Genomic DNA, 23,410 nt, shown 5'->3' with positions numbered 1-23,410 from the left:
TATGTCCCTTGCGCCTGTAATTACACTGGCTCACTCACCCTTCAAAGCGGAACACAACAATACCAAGTACTGCTGTTTTGCGGTAGAATATCTGATGAGTGGCTGGTACCTACCCAGACGAGCTTGCACAAAGCCTTACCACCAGTCTCACTCCTCGATGAATAAGGATAGGATCAGACTGCTGATTTTGTACTTTGACGTTAAAAGCAGCGTTAAAGGTCTGCATGACCTTTCAGCACCGTTGTAACTACTCCAGAATAGGTAGGTCTCAATAGAGTCAAACGCCTTCTATATATATATATATATATCATAGTCTATAAATGCTAAACACAGGGGCTAATTATACTCCTCGGTATTCTATCAAATCTGCCGCACTGAGTGAATGTGGTTTATGGTTCCGTATCCTCTTCGAGGCCTGTTCCGGGGGCTGAAACTCGTCAAGTCTACGCGCGATTTGTAATTACCATGGAAAACAGCTTATAGACATGGCTTAAGAGGGAAATGGGTCAGTAGTTCTTCAACAAGGTTTGGTTTGTCTCCTTTTTTGAAGAACGTTATGACAACACTCTTGGTCCATGCCTTTGCAGTTCTTCCTCAAAAGATGGCAGAATTAAATATGCGTTGGAGTTGCGCTATTAAAGATTTTCCAGCTGCCTTTAATAGCTCCACTTTCTCCAGAGCCTTATTATTTTTAAGCTGTCCTAAAACCATCACAATTTCGTCTTGGCTGACTTCTAGCAGCTTTTCTATGAAATGGGTTAAAGTGGCTCTAGGATCCGACCCTAGGGGTTGGGGACGAGGCGCTTTTGATGTATATTTTGATTAATAGGCTGTAGATAGTATTCTTCTAGTATGTTGTTATAGTCTTATACTTATTAATTAGTATATATTATGAGCGTAAATTTCAGATAAAATACAATTTGTAAAATATTAGTTATGTTAGTATTCAGAGTAGTTAACTTTAGTATTACTACTATAACTCACTAGGTTAAATCAAGAACCAAGCCGATGTTTTGTACTCAAAGTACAAAATCGATTGATTTATTGAAAATGTAAACATCGACGGCCTTGCTTATAAACGTTGTTTAGTGGCTGACTAGTTAAACAATGCTGTATCGTCTTCTTTCGAGTGATAAATCAATTATGACGCAAATAGCGTAATCATTATTAATAAGCAAGGCCGTTAATCTTATTTAAATTAAATTAGGCAGTGTATATTTAAATAATTATACATCCATACAATAATACATAATTTAAAAAGATTAAAATAAAGTTTGGTAAATAATTAAATTAGAAATTGTCTTTTGTTTCTTTCCTCTAACTTAGGTTGCTTGGAAGAGCTATCTTAACGATAAGGACGTACATCTTGTACAACTTTCTTGTCCTTATTTTATATTTAAGTTTAGTAGTGTGCAATAAACAATAAAAATTCTGTTGCTATTTAACAAAGCTGTAATTGAAAACTACGATTCGTTGGTTACATTCATAGAAGGTGCGGTCATAAGGGAGGGAGTAGGGAGAGGCTTGAACGTACTAAAGTCAACGGTCATGAAGTCATCGTGGTCGATAACGTCACGGGAGTCGTCCACGCCGCAGGTGAGGAACTTATTGTAGTGGCTCAGGTCCACGAAACCAACTCCACAAGGACGGTCTATCAGACGTGATGTCATCATGCCTTGAATATATCCGGAACACACGAGGACGGATCCTAAATCATCCTTAATAGTGATACAGAGATGAATAAAAATAAATAAGTTAAAAATCTTGTAAAAAAATAAGTGTTATAAAAAAAGTTTGAAGGTATTTAAACAATAATAAAGTTACCCTGGAGGCTGGCTCAATGATTAGAAGACGAGAATCTTAACTTATGACGAGTAGGACGAGTTCAAACACTGGTGATCATCACAAATTTTCATGTGTTTAACTTGTATTTATTATTCAATTCGTGCTTACTAACAAGCCCGTAAAGAGAACACGAAGGAAAACATCATGTGGCGGATGGCAAACCTACTCCACGAAAAAGAAAAGTATTCAAATTTCGATGAGTAAGTCACTCAGTATCACTTGAGTATTGATAAAATGACCTTATTAATAACACGGAAATGTTGACAATTTAAATACACTATAACATTCCATTACGTAACAAGTACTTTAAAAAAACATTTATAGCATACGCAATATTTACATAGTTTGGTTACGCCTGTATTAACGTCAAATTGTTTATTTTGTATGTAAAGTGAAGATATAGTCAAACAAATGATACTTACTGGACATAGCGCTCCATATTTTGCTGACTGTTGAGAATAAAAAATATTTACATTACTTTTAAAAATATTAGCATATTTTTTGGGGAACTTATTTTTATACCGGAAAAATAAAATATAAATGTACAGCAGCGTTTCACGCACTGTCTGACGAAAACAAAATCCCTATAAATTTTTAATGAAAAAATAAATACTTAATATTTAATATTAAATACTCGACTACGGAAACTTGTGCTATACCAAATACGAAACGAAAATTGACCGAAATTCTTATCTGCCGATAATTTCATTACTAGGAATCTAATAAGTAGACAACTTATATATTTCAGTTTAACGTTATATAGATACAGTAATGTTCACATAATAGCCATGATCGCATACCACCTGGCTCTAAGATTTGCTCACATAACAATACATTATCATACATTAAGAATTATTAGGGTTACCTATTACTTAAAAGTATCCCGTAGTTATGATAGCTTTTACCGGATCAACATATAGTATTTATTTATTTGATAATGAATGGGACTCCTCGCGAAATATTTAAGAGTGATGTTTATCTTACCACACACTTAATTGAAGTAGATTGAATACCTTACATTTCGGCTGTTGCACACAAAGATATTTGTCTTCATTATTCCACATCTCCATGCAACGGTCTGATGGTAATATGTGAACGTCGACACGATATAAGCGAATAAGTAAAGGTATGAGATAACCCTGCAAGTTTCATTCATTACTTTATAACATATACAAATAATATATGCTAGTTTTAAACAGATTATGTTTTTTTTTTTATATATGCTCCGGGATGGCAAATGACCTACAAATCTACTCCACCTGATGGTAAGTGGTAGTAGAGTCCAAACGCGACGACGGCCAGTACAGACGGGAAAAACGTTCTGCACTAGCCGCCTTCGCCTTGCCGGCCCGCAAGATGCCTCTTCACGCCTCGTTTGAAGGAACCCGGGTTGTAAGAGGATGGGAACACGTGAGCTGGTAAAGAATTCCATTTTTTGGTAGTGCGACAAAGAAAGGAGTTGCCAAATTTCTTTGTGCGCGATGGAATTGATGTCACAGTTAGGCGGTGACATCGAGAACCAGCTCGCGTGGACTTAAGAAGGAAGGGGGAAGCAGGAATTAGAGAGAATAATTCCTCAGAGCACTCGCCGTGATACAGTCGATAGAAAGCGCTCAGTGCTGCTATCTCGCGACGCAATTGTAAAGGTTCAAGGGTGTTTGTGACCTTTACGTCGCCATCCCAAAGGTGCGAGCAATATTCAACGCAAGACCGTACCTGTGTTTTGTATAACAGGCACAGTTGTTGTGGCGTGAAAAAACGCCGCACCTTGTTCAGAACTCCGAGTTTCCGTGAAGCTGTTTTTATAATAGCCTCGATGTAATCCCTTGGACTAAGGTCGCAGCGAACGTCCATCCCCAGCATGGCGATTTTGCTTTGTATCATCAGCGGTGTGCCACAGAGGGAGGGATGAGGGTAAAATGGTGACTTTTTCGCTGTGAGAGCGCATACTTGTGTTTTCTTGGCATTAAACTCAACAAGATTATCAGAACCCCATTTGGCGATGAGCTCTAATGTCCTATCGAGTTCAATGACCAGATTCTCCCGCCTCTCCTCAGTTTCCGTCCGCCTAGCCACTGCGCGTCCGTGGTATCCACCATGCACTGTACGTTGTAGCAATGTATGTTCCCAAGGGAGAGCATATCATTGATATGCAAAAGAAAGAGTGTGGGAGATAGCACAGATCCCTGGGGGACCCCAGCATTCACTACATAGAATTGTGAAGTGCAACCATCTACTAAAACACGAAGGCTACGCTTGTGTAGGAAGCTGACAATCCAGGTGCATAGCTGAGCAGGCAGACCATATACCGGTAGCTTGGAGAGAAGACTTCTGTGCCAGACCCTGTCGAAAGCCTTGGAGATATCGAGGCTGACAGCCAACGATTCTCCATGCTTGTCGATAGCTTCACCCCAGAGGTGTGTTACGTACGCTAGAAGATCACCTGTGGACCGTTTTGGTCGAAACCCGTACTGACGATCATTAATTAGGCAGTGATCTTCTAGGTAATGGATCAGTTGGTTGTTTAGAATCCGTTCCATCACCTTACAAAGTACTGAGGTGAGAGCTATTGGTCGATAATTTGCCGGGTCAGACTAATCCCCTTTTTGGGGAACCGCTTGCACATTAGCTCTTCTCCAAGCCTCCGGCACACATCCCGAAGAGAGAGAAAGGCAACAAACACAGGCGGAACAGGCGCGTTAACACAGGAGACAGCTCCGCCGCGCACTTCTTCAGCACAATGGCTGGTATTCCATCGGGACCGCTAGCTTTCCGTATATCAAGTGATTGCAGCTCCGCACGCACATCACGTTGCCTGATTTTGATGTCAGGCATCGTGTGGCCACATGAAGGTATTGTTGGTGGCTGCGTACTACAATCATCGATCACAGAGTTGTCGGCAAAGAGTTTAGCCAGGAGGTCGGCTTTCTCCTGCGGACTGTGAGCTAGCGATCCGTTCGGATTTCTGAGCGGTGGCAGCGAAGGTTGGCAGAAATTGTTTTACACAGACTTGGTCAGACGCCAGAAGCTACGGGAGCCCCTAGGATGCGAAACAAGGTCATGACCAATCTGTACAATGCGCTGTGCATCCGCTCTCGTGTATGCCTTCGTACAGGACTTGGAATTTTTATTGTAGTTTGCTTTCAGTGAGTCAATGTTAGATGCCCCGCTAATGAAGCCGTTGATCCACGCGCGATATGCCGCCAGCTTAGATGATACAGCGTCGGCACATTCACGAGTGAACCAACGGTTACGCGTACCCGTATTGATGAGATCTGAGCTATGAATGTAGTATTCCATTCCTAACATGATCTCATCAGCAACAGCAGCGGCAATAGCTGTCGGGTTATTCCCACTGAAGCAACGTTCCTTCCAAGGGACTGACGCATAGTAGTCGCGCATACCGTCCCAATCTGCCGACTTATAGTGCCAAACGCGACGTTTGCATACCGCTGATGGCGGCAGCTTGGTCTGTGGCACTTTGACAGATATAAGGCCGTGATCCGAAGAACCAAGTGGAGCTTGAACCACAACCTGATATTCCACCGGGTGAGAAGTCAGCAGAAGATCCAGTAGAGAAGGCGCTTGCCCATCAATGTCTGGGATCCTGGTGGGCTGATCAACCAGCTGGGTCAAGTCGTGTGTGAGGGCAAAAGCATGAGCAGTTCTTTCAGCATGGTCAGTTTTGAGGGATTTCAACCATGATTCATGGTGAGCATTAAAATCCCCCAAAAACACCAATTCCGCGTTAGGAAACTGCTCTTGCGCAGCATCTGCCACCCGACTAAGATGGTCAAATAATCGGCTTGTCTCCAAGTCACCATTGTGGGATCTGTAGAGGCACACGTAGACTCGACTCTGACGAACCAGGTCCACACGTACCACCAACATGGAGAAGGAGGGGTCCTCCAAGCAGCGCAATCGGTGACAACAAACATCCGCCCTGACGAACAAGCATTCTCCGGCTTTCGCTTTAAAAGATTCTTCAAGCATGCAGCCGGGATAGTTAAGGTAGCTGGTGTCGGCAGGGCGGAGTATTTGCGTCTCCGTGAGAAACAATATTGCTGGCCGTGCTATCTCGAGATGGTGGTGGACAGCGTTGAGGTTAGCGTGGAGTCCTCGGATGTTAGAGAACTCGACCTCAAACAGCGTGGGTATGGTGGGGGTGTGCACCGCTGAACGACCGTTATTTCTTAGTTGCGCTACCATTTGGAAAAATAAGGAAAAGGGACGTGAAGCGAGCGACGTATCGCCACGATAGGGATGGGCAAAGTATGGAGGCGTGTTTTCCCAAATGGTTGCCAAAAGGGAAAATATACTGATCCGCCGGACGGAAGGGCCCCCGAACCCCCCCGGAAGTGGCCGCCGGGACCCCACCTTCCGGTCACCAACCGGCACGACGGTCCACCCCGAGATTATGCGTGACCTGGTTGTGCAGCCTCGCGAGCTGGTTAGGCACGCTCGGGCCCCTGTACTATGCCACGGGCGGCCAGCGGAACAGCCGTTTCTTCAGGTCTCCCTGTCCGGCAGGTCAATACAGTTTCCCCCGGCATTGGTTCAAAAGCCGTCTCCACTGGACCAACACCCATCGTGGCAATACTCGCTCGGGCACTGGCTGTACGCTGGCTGACCTCGAAACGCGTCTGCAAGCCACTTTACGAGTTTTTCACCATGCGTACGGTGGTAACAAGCCAGGCGGATGTTAGCATCCTACCACCAGATGAGCAGATGGTCGCTCAGATATCCATGGGATCATCCACCCATGGGAAAGATAGGGGCAGTGAAATGTATTCTTTCTCCGTCACTGCACGGATGTAAATAAAAATAACGTTTTGCAGTTTAGGCCAACATTTTAAGTATGATCATCTTAAGCATGAAAAAAGTAATTTACGAATTAAGCGATATTTAGAAAATCAATCAAAAACTATGACTTATAGAATCCCGCTAACACTACTATTCTATAACACTAATACATCCAGGCAGATGATAATGTTTATCAACATAACATAATAAATAAAACCTTAGAAGATCCGGGTCAAGAACCGGATATTTACAAATGAACATCATATTAATGTAAATATAAAAGAAAAAGGAACTTACATTTCGTCTGCTGCCCCAGCCGTAATACCGGCATGTTGGATCTCCTATCCGATTCTCTATATTACCAATAATTCCATACCGAACTCGGTTTACTACGAATTCGGTATTATGTTCACGCATGTGAAAGGAGAACTGTTGGTTTAGAACCAGTAGTGCCAAGTTATCCGGAGAACACGCCTGCCACCGCATGGTGTGATTATATCCTAAATTATAAAGTTTTAATGTTTTAGCCATTTCATTAGAAAATTATAATTAAATACAAGTTTCTACTTACTTCTACCCTCTTCTCTTGTATAGTTTACACTATTTATCGCTCTTAATTATATTGTGTATTGTTACATTATTGTTTATTATATTGTACATGATATTGACAGTGAATAGATGTAATACATAGGTATATGTGTGATGTAATATTATAGAGTAGAGTAGAGTCAGTCAGAGGGCTGAAGACTGAATATAGAGAAATAGTAAGCAATAAATAAATTTATTATTATTTCCTATTTTATTACTATTAATTACTAATAATATAATAAATATCATATTGTAAAAATAACGTAGAAGACCACTAACATGAAAGATTATTCGGAGAAGACATCGCTATCACAAGGGCAAGATATAAGAAAAAAAAAACATTTTTAAAGTTTACTTACCTTTATGGATGCATAGATGGTGCACTAAGCGACCAGTGCCAGAATTCTCTAGAAATCTATGTGTGCCAGCAAATATTTTAAACTTATATCTTTCTCCATAAACGCAAATTGCTGGTGTTAGAACTACGTGCGCTTCTATAAGTGCACCCACACAAAACAGCATGGCGTGGGATAAATAATGTACCTGTTGGACACTTTTTTATGTAAAATGACAAAATATTTTCAAGCACAAATATCTCATGCCTAAACTGAGTACTTATCATAAAAAATAAAGGACAAAAATCAAATACAGATAACTTAAGTAGTCTTAAGATTGTCTTTAAAACTGCTTCAACATATTAAGAGCCTGTATATTAATATGTAAATGATAAGAAACAGATGTCAGTTTAAAATTATTTCTTTAGATATTCTATAATACATCTTTAATATTTTTCTTTAATACTACTATCGACTGTTAGCTAACTTACTATATATTGACCTTCTGTTACTTTGGCAGGCACACCTTGAAAGCCAGCCGCATTATTGAAATCTATGTCAACTAAAAATATATATCTTGAATGTATCTTTAATTATATAAATTCGATTTTAGCATTTGATATGAGTTATATTTACGCATCGTTGCAATTCCTCCGATCTGTCCAGCACCCATATTTAAATATAGAAAATCACCAACCAACTGCGTAGGTACCTAGTTACAATATCCAAAGTGATAAAACTGTATGAATGCGCGGTTGAATGCATTTATGAGATCATGATAACAATTTCAAAACATACATTGTTAATTTCTTCAATGGACTGGAAATTTCGCAATTATTTATAATACCTACAGTTATCCAATGCTGTAAATAATAATTAAAAATACAGCAAAGGCATACTCAGTTTCTTACTCAATTCTTTAAAAGCTAAATTTATACAAATTAGTTGTATCTTAATTTATTACAATTAGTAAACTGGCTATGGTAAGTGAGGTATGATAGGAGCGTATCAACTGCCAAAAGTTAAGCGTACGTCACAGGTCACTATAGAAATAAAAAATACAATGTTTTCAATGTGTTTTAATATCTGATACTGCTCAATATACGATTCAGTATGTAGGAAACTAACCACAACGAACTTAAACTACTGCATTGCTTCTTATAAAAAAATGAGGGAATATAATATGTGAATATGCTGAAAAGTCTCAATATTTAAGTAACATCTCAAAGATGTTACTTAAATCGTAAATGTATATAATCTCAAATCATGCATGTTGATTAGAAAAATAATAACAAATAAAACACATTCACAATTACACTTTCATAAAAAACACATACATACCACACTAGAAAACGTAATAAACTAGAACTTCCAAAAACCAGAACCAACTATGGAAAGAAAAACATTTTATTTGAAGGAGTTCAAATTTATAATAAATTATCAAACTTAAGTTTGATAATTTATTATAAATTTCATTAATAGCAAGAGTTTTCCTATATTCAAAAAACGTGTAATGGAATATGTGCAAAATAATTTATAAGTTAATGTAACCCCTACCTAAACATGTTTGTGTAATACTACCCGCAACATTTTATCTCACTGTATATAATTCATAAGGCAGACTTTTAAATGTACCCTCAGGCAAAATTATTGTAATTTCTTATTATAAGTGAACTTTTGTGTTCTTTATGAGAAATAAATAAATGTCTTTAAACCGAAATCTGTGCAAACTTAACTACAAATATTTATGGATCTTAATTCCTGCAAAGACTTTACTGAAATTATTAGCACCATGTCTATAACTATGTAATGGCAATAAGAATATGAAAATGTTTCGCCATATTCTGACGTAATACTCGTAATATCTGTCAATATAAACCAATTAGGTATATATTATTTATAAATTTTAAAACTATATTTTTTTAAAATAATAAAAAAAGTAAGAGTACGTAATAATTAAAAAGCAGGTACTTACCGGACTCGGTTGTTTCGGTAAGTACCTGTACCGGATAGCGAGGCGGGAGGTAACACCCTCCTGCCATGAGTGTGGTGCGCCTTCGGACATAGCGTGCCACACTCTGATGAAGTGTGCCCCTTGGGGGCCTCAGCGCCTGTCCCTGGCGGCCTTAGTCGGTGAAGACCTCTCGCTGCCGAGTGTGATAAATGCCATGCTTGGTAGCGAGAGGTGCTAGTTGGAGACGGTCTCCTTCTGCGAAAATTATATATATATTCCGGCGCATACTCGGCGCTGGCGAGTCCCACATACCCCCCCCCCCACTTCAAGTGGGGGAAACGCGTAAAAGCGTTTTTCCAGCGAAAAAAAAAAAAAAAAGAGTACGTAATAATACCACGGCTGCTCTTCCCAATATGTCTGTGTATAATAGTATGATAAAAAAGCATTTTACTTGGTGGCTGCGAACAGCAATACTTAGAATTATTGTTTTCCAGTTTGAAGGGTGAGTGAGCTAGTTAAACTAAAGACATACCACATGTACTACATTTCTTGTAGTGCTAGTCTATGGGAGATGGTGAGCACGTAACATCGGGTAGCCAACTTGTCAATCTGCTAACTGAGATAAAATAAAATAAACTGATTTTTTTTAATTAATATTATTAAAATCATAACAGTCACCAAAATATTGTAGCAGCATTTTTTACAAAGGATTTTAACAGCAAGTTAACTAGAAAAACGGTTAAAATTGTGCGCCTTATATCATATACATAAAAGTATCAAGAGGAATTCTATAATATATATAGGTTTACAATTTTAACAATATATTCATTCCACTGATATATCTAATATGGATTCGGAATATCTTTTAGATACTTTGGAATTGATTGAAAATGAAATGAATTGAAATTGATCTATATTAAATGCGGCTTATTTATTAAACTTCACATGTCTAGAAGCCGCTTTATAAATAATTCCGTCGGACTCTATCGTCTGACGCCTGTCAAAATCAATTCACAAAATGACAAGAAACTCCTATACGTCATGCAATGAACTATTTGTTTAATATAAATATTCCATTAATATTAACTAATTTTATCTCATCACCCACGCTTATTTTACGGATCTCTAAACTTTTGTTTCCTCTTGTTGAGATAATTTTGCTTTAATATAATGCTATAACAGTGCTTTTGGAACCATTGTTATAATCAGTCAATATTGATATTTATAATGAATTATAAAGTATTAAGATTAACTGTTTTATTACTTTTAGTGAACATAAAACTCGTGTTGTCGTTATATAGCAAAACTTGGAATGAAAATTATGAAAACAATAAATGTCCTAAGCTTTATCCAAAAAATTTTGACAACCATATGCCAGTGGGTAAGCACGGTTTTTAATAATAAGGATATGTTTTTGTATTACAAAAATTCTATTTTTCTTCACATTCAAATATTATGTAAATTATTAAAAATGAACCTTTTTTATTTCTTTTCGGTACATCATCATTAATATATTTTTTTAATATAGCAGTTATTGCTTGCCGTCTTTGCATTATGTTTTTAAAATTATATAGTCATCAAATTAAAACAATAACTAGCTGTGTAACATTCTTTTACTATTTATATAACTATTCAAATAAACTTCTAACTACTTAATTCATACAGGTAATTTAACAGCGGGAAACTATACTGAGAAAACAGACTTAAAGGGTCTGAGACAGTGTGTGATGGCATGCTGTCTTGAGGACTCTTGTAACATTGTGTTCATTGTGGAGTCCCGATGCTTCCATGTAGAATGTGTTAGCGATGAGCTCTGTCTACCTTTACCCAGAGTTGGGAGTCGAAAATGGGATACACATGTGTCAATGATCCTTGTAAAACCAGTTTTGTCCAATGGTAAGTTACTTTTTCATGTTAAATAGGTAGGCAGACCGGTCATTGGAACACCTGATGGTAATTGTTCACTGTACCATTATTACGCACTGTAAGAAATATTAACCATCACTTATTACCAATACACCACCAATCTTGACAAATAAGATGATATTTCCTTTTTGCCTTTAGTTAAAAAATGTTTATGGATAAAAAACAGCCTGTGAATGTTTGTAATATTAATAATTAAGTAAAAATATATATATATATATATATATATATATATATATATGCATTAAGATAGCATTTGTGTTGCATGCATTTTGATAAAAGTGTTATGTTGTGTTTGAGTGATGTAACAACCTTAATGTTACTGCTAAATATAATTACAAAAAAAATATGACCTAATATACACTGCTAAATAATTTCTTTCTCTATTACAGAAAATTGGTCTGATATTTTAGATCAGTCTAACTTTAGAGAATTGAATAATAATTTTTCACCAGAAGATGAATCAATTTATTCATTCTCCAATCATCATAATGATCTCACTGATGATGATGAATCAAATTTTCTTACCCACTTTATTAATAATCTGCCGAATATAGAAGAAGATGAACGACAAAATTTTGAAAAATATACAGACAGTAATGATAATGAAATGATGTTGGCATCAAGATTCCTAGAAAAGAATTCCTGTGAAGTCGGGGCTGATGATTGTCCCTATAATTCAGAATGCATACCACTAGGTCTTAAAATGCAAAATGGTATTTGTAAATGCATTATGGGTACAGAAGAAAATGCACAAGGGGCCTGTGTCCCACGCAGGCCATTTTCCAAGGGCCCTACTATACCAATTGGATCTATAAAAAAAAGTGATAATTTGATATCGGAAATGAGAACAGAAGATCTGAAATCTGATAAACCAATAACCAAGCAAAACCTGACTGTCTCAATTTCATCAAAAGAAGTAAAGTTTTTATTACTATTTTTGTTATTAAATTATTTCTATTGAACTTTAAAATTAATAAAGTTCATCTTTAATTGTAATTTCAGGTACAGCTTCCAGACAATGAAGTGACTTTAGCCGCCTACACTATACCTGATGAGAAATCAACCATGAGTCACTATAACTATGTGTGGACACTAGTTGATCAACCAAAAAATGGATTTACTGGTAAATACTTCATTTGTGATTATATTCTATCAAATCCAGCTGACTCTAAGTCGTGGCTATCTTATAAGACCACATCCCGACAAAATTTATTAAATTTTCTTGTCGAAAAACGCTCAGTAATAACCCAGAATCTGGAAATTGGGAGACGAGATGGCCCAGTGGTAAGAACGCGTGAATCTTAACCGATGATCGCGGGCTCAAATCCGGGCAAGCACCACTGAATTTTCATGTGCTTAATTTGTGTTTGTGTTTATAAATCATCCAGTGCTTGACGGTGAAGGAAAACATTGTGAAGAAACCTGCATGTGTCTAATTTCACTGAAATTCTGCCACGTGTGTATTCCATCAACCCTCATTGGAGCAGCGTGCTGGAATAAGCTCCAAACCTTCTTAAAAAAAATGAGAGAGGAGGCCTTAGACCAGCAGTGGGATATTCATAGCCTGTTACGGATACCGAAATTGGCAATGTTTATAGTCCCTTACCGTACCCGACGGGTTTACATGTTTTCCTATTTGTATCCGTATACTTTTTATCTCACAATATCTTCGTGATATATTATGACGAAGATATATCATAAAACAATAAACAAAATAAACTCGACGGAAACGAAACTAGGAGTGCTTAATAAACAAAAACCAATGTGGACGAGAATGCAGCCAGAAGTCCGCGTTGCGTTTCATAGCTTAGCTTATAATTACTGTATACATAAATATATTGTGGTAACTATTTACTTAAGACGATACTAAAAATCTTTTACTATTACCTCATTTTATTTTTTGTGTAAATATTGCTAAGTAAATATACTTGGTAGTTGATTAATTAATTAAGACGTAATGAAATAATGATTGTGACTGTGAACAGGTAATGTTTGTGTTGTGGATTGTGTGTATGTGAAATATTATCATCTCTATTTGTATTTTAATGAAACGTTCAATAAAAAATTGGATCCCCTTTTTTCCTACTAATGAAGTTTTTTCACAGAAAATCAATAAGTCTTATCTACATGTGTGTTGTGTTTGTTTCATGATAAACTATTTGTAGCCGTTAAGTTAAATAAAATAAAATATTTTTTAATATTTGGATCAAGTGTTAGTTTTTAATTGTATATTATTAAATTCATTTTTTCTTTTTTTTAATATTTAGCAAGCTGTGATTTTTTTTCAATAATAAACTCAATGAATAGATAAATATATGATGCTTATGGAATTATCTTTGTAGGTATTTGTGATAAAACAGTATCCATATATTTGATAGTATGTCAGAGGGCCACATGTGGGTGGGTAGAGTTGATGCGGATGCCCTTTTAATATTCAATCCAGTAATATAGAATAATTAATACATAATCAAGACTAGAGGCTTAGTGAGATAATAGTAAAGAAGTATATGGTATATTGCTTAGGATAACACATTATTAAGAATTTAGGCTTATGACTTCAGTATACTTATAATAATAATAATAATAATATCGTGGGACATTTTTCACACACGGCCATCTGATCCCAAATTAAGCTTGTACAAAGCTTGTGCTATGGAAACCAGACAACTGATATACTACATATACTACTTTTCTTTTGTAAATACATACTTATATAGATAATTACACCCAGACTCAGGACAAACAGACATGTTCATGCACACAAATGTCTGTCCTGGGTGGGAATCGAACCCACAACCTTCGGCGTGAAAGGCAAGTGTTCTACCAACCACGCCAACCGGCTCAATACTTACACCATAAGAAAATTAATTTCTTAGACGGAAGAAAAATAAATTCCTTTAAATAGTAAAACTACTTTATTTGTATTTTAAATATACAATTGTACATGTTACATCTTAATTTATCTAATATTTATAGGTAATATGAACCAAAATGGTGGAACAGTGACATTGACTGATCTCACAGAAGGGCAATATAGGTTCAAGGTTACAGTGAACAGTACAAATTCATATGGCGAAGCTTTTGCAAATGTGACCGTTCTACCACCGAAGCGTACCAACACACCACCGATAGTCGTCATAACACCACAGGCGCAGACAGTCAAACTGCCTAATTCTGGAGCTGTTTTGGATGGTAGTGCAAGTAAGGTATGATAAAAGGGTTTTAATCTGTAAATAAATTATATTGGCCATGCGAACAACGACGTAACTCTTACCAAGAGTACAAAGTTTTTATTTTATTTTTATTATTATAATTGGGAAACAAGGTACACACCACATACATTATACAACAATTAACTCGTTCACACACCAATCAAGTTTCCACTTAAAACAATTCAATAGTTATTAATTGTATATAATTTTTAATTAATTAGGATGACGATGCAATAATAGCATGGCATTGGGAGTTGACATCAGGCCCGATTGGTTACCAACCGCCGTTACTAGATGGACCCACATTAGTCTTGAAAGATCTAAAGCAGCCAGGAAATTACACGTTTAAATTGACGGTTGAAGATTCTGACCATGTGAAGAATTCGACCACGGCTAATATAACCGTTTTAAATCATACGGATTATCCGCCAGAAGCTAATGCAGGTAACAAAGAGACGATGAAAAATCTGTTAAAATATATATAAAGTTAAAAGTAACTTGGAGAAAACCGCCTCTTTTTGGAGAGGGTTTAGGCTTATTCCAACACCCTATTCCAATGCGGACAATATACCTAAAACCTACTTACCTCTCATTTTTTCAAGGTCAAGACGTGATAATATATTTGCCAAATAATAATTTAACACTAAATGGAAGTTTGTCAACCGACGACCACGAGATCACATCCTGGGAATGGACCAAATCTGCCGAGGACGAAAACAAAGCTGTGGATATGCAAAATACGCACTCGCCGTACTTGCAGGTATGGACAAACATTTTCAGACTGCCGAATTTATAACACAAAATCATGAATTTCTAAATGTTCAAAAATGTAGATAAAATATAGGTCATCTATACTAAGTATTTCAATTGCAATTGATAAAGAATCTATTTTTAAATGTTCCTTCCTAATAGGAAACAGTTATTCTTTAAATTATTACTTAAAAATAGTAAAACTTATAACATAATTTTATTGTAATTCGCAAACTTGAATATCAAATCTAGTTCAAATTAGCTTATTTATTTAAGAGTTTAAAAAATATTTATATATTTGGTATAACTAACTTTTATTGTTGTAAAAATTGGATTTTGTTATAAAAAAAAATAAAAAATAATCTTTGTACTATAGTTAAAAAAAACCATTCAAATACCATTAGTGTATTTTAATTTAAAACGCAAAACATTCCAGCTGTCGAATCTGTCGGAGGGCGTTTACACGTTCGTGCTGCGAGTGACGGACTCGTCGGGGCAGACGTCGAGCGCGGACGTGCACGTTTTCGTCAAGCCGCCCACTAACACGCCGCCCGTCGCCGACGCGGGCACCGACGCGGTGAGTCGCATATCGCTATGATTTTAAATATTACCAACTAAAATCTGGACCTTACTAATATAACAATAAAGATCTTTTTAGCGTGTGTGGCAAAGATAATGATGACTTATAATATCGAGCATATATTTTAATGATAAAAATACATATATCGTCTCTATTAGATTCATCAACTTGGAATAACATGTTTGATGATCGTATTATATGAAACGTCTGTTATGTAAATGAGGAAAAAGCATGAGGTTTTTTGTAATTTGTGTAATTATAAATGATAATTAACAGCATGATTATAAATGTGGAATTAGTTATAAGATATTACTAAACATGACGAGGATAAGACAGAACTTATATTTTGTTTTTTTTATATTATCAAAAAATATTATAATTCAAAACAATTTCTTTCCATTCCAATTTTCCAATTCCATTTCCAATTTACAAAATATAATACTCAGTGTAAATTAAAATGTACAAAAATGTACCTACTTCATTCTGAATAGTGGTGCTTAATTTATTGTGGTTTGATTGAATGTTCTAAAAAAAAATTCGTCATTTGAGAAAAAAACTGTCCGTCAGCTTATCTATTCTATCTTCATTAACTATCTAACACTCATATCTGAATTTCAGTTGTATCGTCCTTATACATAAACACTGTTAAACGGGTGTTTAGTTAAACACTGTTTTCTCTCTCTTTTATCAATGATTTGACTTTCGAAAGAAGAGGATAAAGCATTTTTTAACTAATCATACTCTAGACAAGATTTATAGGAAAATCCGCTCATCTATGATTTCTCTCTTTATGTAATACAGTAAACTACATTTTATCTTTCCGACCAATATGTGAAATAAAGGAAGTCAGAATCAGTCGGCGAATTATAACTATTTAAACGAAACCATTTTCGATTGCATCTACTATAATTTTAATAATAATAAAAATTTAATGATATGAACCTTTACTTATATACTAACTATAATAATCCTATATTCAACGGTTGAAAACGATTTGCAAGTAATTAGGCCGATGGTTTATGTAATTGCAGTTCATATCGCTTCCTCAAACATGGATAATGTTGAACGGTTCAGCGTCGCACGACGATCACAGGATCGTTGCGTACACTTGGCGTTGTCTCTCCGGACCCACTAACTCTAACATTGTCGGTTTTAACGAGTCCATCGCGAACGCGACCGCTCTCACTAAGGGGCAGTACGTGTTCTCCCTCACCGTCCTCGATGATAACGGAAACTCGGCCAGCGATAATGTTACGATAACTGTGACTCAGAGTAAGTCTTACTTCATCTTGTAATTTTTAGGTATCTGTTTTAGTCATTGCAAGTTATAAATCCCGCTGTTCTCAAAACATTTTTTTTTTTTACAAAATAGCATAAACTTAAATTTTATACATTGACTCTTAGTATTACATATTTAAAAAAAAAATTACTAAACCGATTTTGTCTATTATTATGACAAGAATTGAGCACTACATGAGTTTTTACTAATTTAACACAATTCGATTTACACATATATAGATAACTTGGTTGCGGACTTGGACAAATGCATTTGATTGTTAAAGCGATTTCTATTGTTTTTGGCCTTTCTATATATATTGATGTTTTCTAATTTGTCAATCGATATGTAACTTGTCCAGGTCCGTAAATATTACGCATATCTAAGGAGTTATATGGGAAATTTTCGTTCAGGTAACACAGATAAATGGTTACATATTCAACAAAACAATACATTATTTTTTGTTCTTCACTTATAATAATCTGTACTCTCATTATTTATGCACTATATAATTTTGTAATTCTTGTTGTAAATGTGTGTTTGTATATAGAACTTAATACATGGACATATTTAATATCTTACGTATATAGCATAGGCTCTCCGAACTTGATGGTAGGGGCGAACTCACTCTTTCTCTTAGTTTTACGCCAAGCTAACTGTTCATACGTAATAGCTCGTATTCCCTTGCTCATTCTTTAAAGCCTTATTCCACCACGTTGCCCGAGTGCAAATCGATAGATACGCATTAGCCAGAATTTTCATTTATCACCTGAAGGTTTCGGGTGTTTTCCTAGACTGCCGAGCACGCAGTTAACCTTAATAAGCATGATATTTCTTTTATTCTTGATACTTCTCAGCGGCACTTACCCAGAAATTTAAATCACCGATCTGCAACATTGATGGAATGTGTTTTATCCTCTGCACCATTTCGGCTAACTCATTATATCAACATAGATCAGTTTCGAATAACGCAGAAATTTTCAAAAAAATATCGAGCATGTTAAATGACATTGGCGCCTAAGTGTGGGAAACAGATCTTGCAAATCATGAAATATTTTAGATCTGTCATACTTTGATATTATGGTGTGTGTTTAATGTTCACTGCTTTGCGCAAGCTCGTCTGGGTAGGTACCACCCATTAATCAATTATTCTACCGCAAAACAGCAGTATTTGGTATTGTTGTGTTCCGGTTTGAAGGGTGAGTGAGTCATTGGTGATATAAGCGATGGTTAACATTTCTTACAATGCCAATGTCTATGAGCATTGGTGACCACTTACCATCAGGTGGCCCATATGCTCGTCCGCCTTCCTATTATATATATATAAGTAAGTGTTTAATGTGAATTAACTTGAAATATTGTACTACTTTTTTTAATTTTTTTGTGTTGCGTTATTATTGGCTTATTAATAAATACATACCAGGAATAGCCCTTGTGTTAACCGCCTGCTTTTTCTTACATTAATATGTTCATTTGTAACCATTGCTAGTTTAGTATAAATATTGTTTTTAGCAAGCTTCATGTATTTTGATTGTCATCCTTTTTTCTGTTGAACTTATTTTATTAACAAAAATAGTTTAGGGTTTAAATTAAATGTCAATATCGTATGGGTCGTGTCCGAAGCCAATCACTTCCTGGCCGATTTTTTATATTAATATTTGAAGTATAATGTTTACTCACAACATGCAACAAGTATATAACAAAAAGTTTTAAATCTTTTTTTTTATATATTATTTTCTATTATTTAAGTCGTAACAATAATTTTCTTTAAAACCACAGATAAAAACAGTCCTCCAAAAGCGGACGCTGGTGGAGATCAAGTATTAAACTTGCCACTATCGGTTCTTATTCTAAATGGCTCCAAGTCGTCCGACGATTTTCGCATCGTGTCATGGAGATGGACTCGGTCCGGATCCGGCTTAGCAGCCGGTACCGTTATACTACACTCAGACACAAAACCAGTTTTAATGGTAAGTAATGAAAGACCTGTTTTAAGGCTTCATTTTTGAAGCTGTATAAATTGTATTCCTATTTACTTAGTAAAGTATTAGTAGCAACATATAAGGTTAGTAAGTGAAAGGTTAGTAGTAATAAAACTTATTATTATTAAATATTATAAATATAATTATTATAATGTGTATAGTTGACTAGATGCTATCGGGCAAGCACCACTGAATTTTCATGTGCTTTATTTTTGTTTATAATAATACATCTCGTTCTTGACGGTGAAGGAAAACATCGTGAGGAAACTTGCATGTGTATAGTTTCATTGAAAATCTACCACATGTGTATTCTACCAACCCGCACTGGAGCAGCGTGTTGTAATAAGTTCCAAACCTTCTCCTCAAAAGGGAGAGGAGGCCTTAGCCTAGAAGTGGGACATTAACAGGCTGTAACTGTACTGTAGTGTATCTTATAAGGCTGCATATCTCCAGGTCCTGAATTCAGACTCTGGGTTGGGTCAATAATTTTTTTTTCAAACATCAATAGCAGCCTGGCGTTTGATAGTAGGCAGTATTTCCCCTCCCGTGCAAACGGAAATAACGTAAAGCTGTTATTTGTGTCGGATTACCGTCCTATTAGATTATATTAGTAAGGGAATACATTGTACATCGGTTTGTGTACCGTAATATCAACTACTCACATGACCAGTCTCCGTTGAGTACCCGCGTGAGCATTTTATTGCATAAAAATACAAGAAAAAATTAGACGACGCAACGTGTGGTAAATTTCAGATCATCACAACATTGACCAGTAAGAATTACAATGAAGCAATTATCATTATCATATCAAATAAATATTAGGCGGTTTAATATTTGCTCATGGTGAAGCGTTATACTAAATTAATTGTTGAAATTTTTAGCTAACAAATATAGAACCGGGAAGATATGTGTTCGAACTAACAGTGACGGATGACCAAGGCGAATCAGACAGAGACACGGTCAGCGTCCAAGTTAAATCCGACCCGTTGGAAATGAAACTTCTCGAGATGACTCTCAACGTTCCGATTTCAACTTTCACGAAGAGTCAACTCGATTCCCTCGTTCAAAAAATTAACTTGCTAATAAAAGACGACGTGACGGTTAACGTGACAGAAATTCGAAGCGAAGTGGACACCGGGAACACATTGATAATTTACTTCTTATCGGAGAAGGTAATGTAGATGTTTTGTTTTATGTTTTAGGAAACATTTTCATATTTAGTATTTGTATTTCAATTACTTCCTAAAAGATAATTTGCAACTAGTGTATTAAATAAGTGCTCAAAACTAGCCGTTTTGTATTGCAAATTCTCGACGTTTCTGAATGTAGCTTCTTCGAGGGCGGCAAAACGGAATACAAACGTTTAACCCGCCTGATACCTGCAGGGAGTGGCCATGGACGGCATGCGGGCGCTGAGCGCGTCGCGCGCGGCGGCGCTGGGCGCGGGCGCGCGGCGCGTGCGCTCGCGGCGCTGCCTCAGCGCGTGCTCGGGGCGCGGCGTGTGCGAGCAGGCCTCGCGCACGTGTCGCTGCGACGCCTTCTGGATGCAGAGCTTATTCACGCAGTTCCAGCCTGATTCTCAGCCCGATTGCGGTGAGTTACGTAGCTCCACAATGACGTCGAACCTTTCAATGAATAGTTACAACGGTAGGATGATTATCGTGCTTTCTAATATTTTTAAAGTGTACTCCCAGTCAGGGAAGACTCGTAGTTCAATTATTGTAAACTTCGAAAACAGTATAAATGATTTAATCCATAAAAAAATAAGATTAAGATTCGTTGACATGAGACCTATTGAGCGACTTTCGTCCTTTTCCATCTGAAGTTACGCTGGCTTTGATATCTCCTTTTACGGATCCTTAACTATGCTAACACTTGTTACGTTAATTTAAGAATCATTTACTATAATATGATAATTATTTCCGTAGACCTACCAACCAATCTGTTGTGGAACTTTCATATTATTCTAGTCTATAGTTTCAAGACGGGAATCGGCTATATAATATATCGCAAATTTTTTGAGACAGCTTAAGTCACTTTCCTATATACGAAAACTTTATATGCAAGATTGCTAGGTTCAAGTTATGCTAATTTCGTCAAGTACTTTGATATTCTCATGTTTATTTAAAATGTAGATATCGAAGCGCATAAAATATATAATCTGCGCAAAATAGCAATTAGTTTGAGGGCTATACACCCGCAGACTGGTCGGTGGTGTACGCGAGCGTGTGCGGCGCGGCGGCGCTGTGCGCGGCGTGCGCGGCGGGGTACGCGGCCGCGCGCGCGCTGCGCCGCCTGTGCGCGCCGCGCCGCCCGCGCGCGCGCCCCAACTACCGCCTGCTGCCCTTCGCCGACCACGAGGAGAAGCCCTGTGAGTTACCTTACCTTTTGTATATTAAGGTGTTTATTTCTGAGGTCAAAATATTATTTTTGATATGTTGATTTATTTCAATTATTTATATAAAACTGTAGCGACACCCTTTTAATTTCAGTCACGAGCAAAGCCCTGTCTGAGTCCGACACCGATTCGGACGTGCTCTACGAAACAAAAAGCAAAATGACCTCCTTCGGGTCGCGATCGATGAACGGTGAACTAGCTCACGGTAACGGCTGGAAGAACGGACATAGTAAAACGTCAAGAAAGATAAAAACGTAGCTCCGTCACCTCGTGGCCTATATCCACGGAGTTTCAACCATTATGTGATAGAATGGGTTGCATACTAAAGCCTTTGTATCATATTAGACCAATTATGCCATTTACTTAATTGTTTTTTTTAACTTTGGTTAGAAACTGGTTTAACGGGACTTCATGTAATGTTCCTATATTCTATGTTATATTAATTAATGCATTTTCAAATTATTGAATGTGAAATGCTACGAAAATATTTTATTTTTCTTATTTAAACATAAAAAAGAATACTTGATAACCTACAGGTGTTAGTTGTGGTGCTAGATTCCGCAGTAAATACCAAATAATTAAAACATGTTATGTGTACTTCAATGAAAATATTAAATATAAATAACACACAATCAAAATAATAATTTAAAATTATTTCACATTCCATTTTTTTTTTACAAATTTATTCAGACATAACTTTAAATATGTTACTTTGGAATAGACTATTAAAATATTTCAAATTTTGAATGTCTAGCATTAAATAAGCTTATGGTTATTATGTAAATTTACGCTAAATAAATTAAACCTTAGACACAACCAATCATGGGTACAAAAACGTGTGTAGTATGCATCAAAGGTATTGTAAATAACGAAAAACCTGTTTTCTTTAACGATGTTTACGAAAATACGTGTAAATTAAAGTTCTTACAAGGTCACATTATTCTTAAAAAATACGCACATAATGGCCTTTATTAATTCAATACATTCAGTATTCATTTTATCATAAAGAACAATTACAGTATTCCCGCATAAGTAATGAGCTGTTTGTGAACTTCCAGTTTTTATAATAATTGAATTGACTTTAATTGTTCACTTTGAGGCTTTTTATGCACTTGTATTTAATTATGTAATTTTTACAATATTATTACTGATAAATTGACACTTAACTATTTACTTTTATTTTTGTATGTTTATCTTATTTTTATTTTATTATTTTATCGCTGGAAAAAAAACATTACGCGTTTCCCCCACGGGAACAGTGGAGGTATGTGGGACTCACCGGTGTCCAAAGCGCCAAGTGCGCCCCGAAGATCGGAATACCCACTAAAAAACCAGCGGTACAATTTCCACCTTAACGAGGAGCGCTACGGGATCGCTTGCGCGTGCTACCGTGTATGTTTATCTTAGGCCTAATCTATTTTTGGCTTTTGAAAATCCTTAGCACATTTTATTTTACTGTACTTATTTTTAACTAAATTAAATCAGTAGCTTGCTGTAAGGCTTTGACACACTGATTAATGTTAATTAGAAATAAGTGTTAAATTTAGAAACAGTAGAATAAACTTTGTCAAAATGACATTATATTCTAGTCGTAAAGATAGTATTACATTTAAGTAGAGTATTCCCAATTTTATATCATGTGAAATCAGTGTTTATTTTACAGTATGATAATTTTATTTAATAAAGAATAAAGTGCTATAGATATAGAAGTTTTATTTTATTCATTAACATCTAATTTGTTTAATAATAAAATATATTTAT

General features: G+C 36.3%; 2 protein-coding genes across 3 annotated transcripts; one reads left to right on the top strand and one right to left on the bottom strand.

Moving 5' to 3' along the window:
- Positions 1-1,429: 1,429 nt before the first annotated feature.
- On the bottom strand, positions 1,430-8,337 carry LOC126772100 (uncharacterized). The gene is made up of 7 exons (XM_050492273.1): positions 8,208-8,337; positions 8,063-8,133; positions 7,596-7,779; positions 6,946-7,148; positions 2,859-2,984; positions 2,268-2,294; positions 1,430-1,718 (listed from the first exon to the last, which is right to left on the bottom strand). The coding sequence occupies exons 1-7, from the start codon at positions 8,242-8,244 to the stop codon at positions 1,464-1,466; spliced, it is 903 nt and encodes a 300-aa protein (XP_050348230.1). The 5' UTR covers positions 8,245-8,337; the 3' UTR covers positions 1,430-1,463.
- A 2,223-nt stretch (positions 8,338-10,560) lies between these two features.
- Positions 10,561-23,351, top strand: LOC126771711 (dyslexia-associated protein KIAA0319). Of its 2 annotated transcripts, XM_050491735.1 has the most exons (14): positions 10,561-10,906; positions 11,191-11,421; positions 11,841-12,367; positions 12,454-12,574; positions 14,428-14,657; positions 14,885-15,107; positions 15,266-15,423; positions 15,850-15,990; positions 17,025-17,265; positions 19,049-19,239; positions 20,133-20,423; positions 20,637-20,844; positions 21,455-21,622; positions 21,744-23,351. In XM_050491735.1, exons 1-14 carry the CDS (start codon positions 10,753-10,755, stop codon positions 21,905-21,907), a joined length of 3,048 nt encoding a protein of 1,015 aa, XP_050347692.1. In that variant the 5' UTR covers positions 10,561-10,752; the 3' UTR covers positions 21,908-23,351. The 2 variants fall into 2 exon arrangements, with proteins under 2 accessions (XP_050347692.1, XP_050347693.1); XM_050491736.1 differs by lacking the exons at positions 21,455-21,622; positions 21,744-23,351 and having other exon boundaries at positions 20,581-20,798.
- The last annotated feature ends 59 nt before the right edge of the window (positions 23,352-23,410 follow it).

The sequence above is a fragment of the Nymphalis io genome, chromosome 11 (genome assembly GCF_905147045.1).
Source record: "Nymphalis io chromosome 11, ilAglIoxx1.1, whole genome shotgun sequence".
NCBI lineage: Eukaryota > Metazoa > Arthropoda > Insecta > Lepidoptera > Nymphalidae > Nymphalis > Nymphalis io.
Note: the sequence above shows the minus strand (reverse complement) of the source record. Positions and strands in the feature narration are given on the sequence as shown.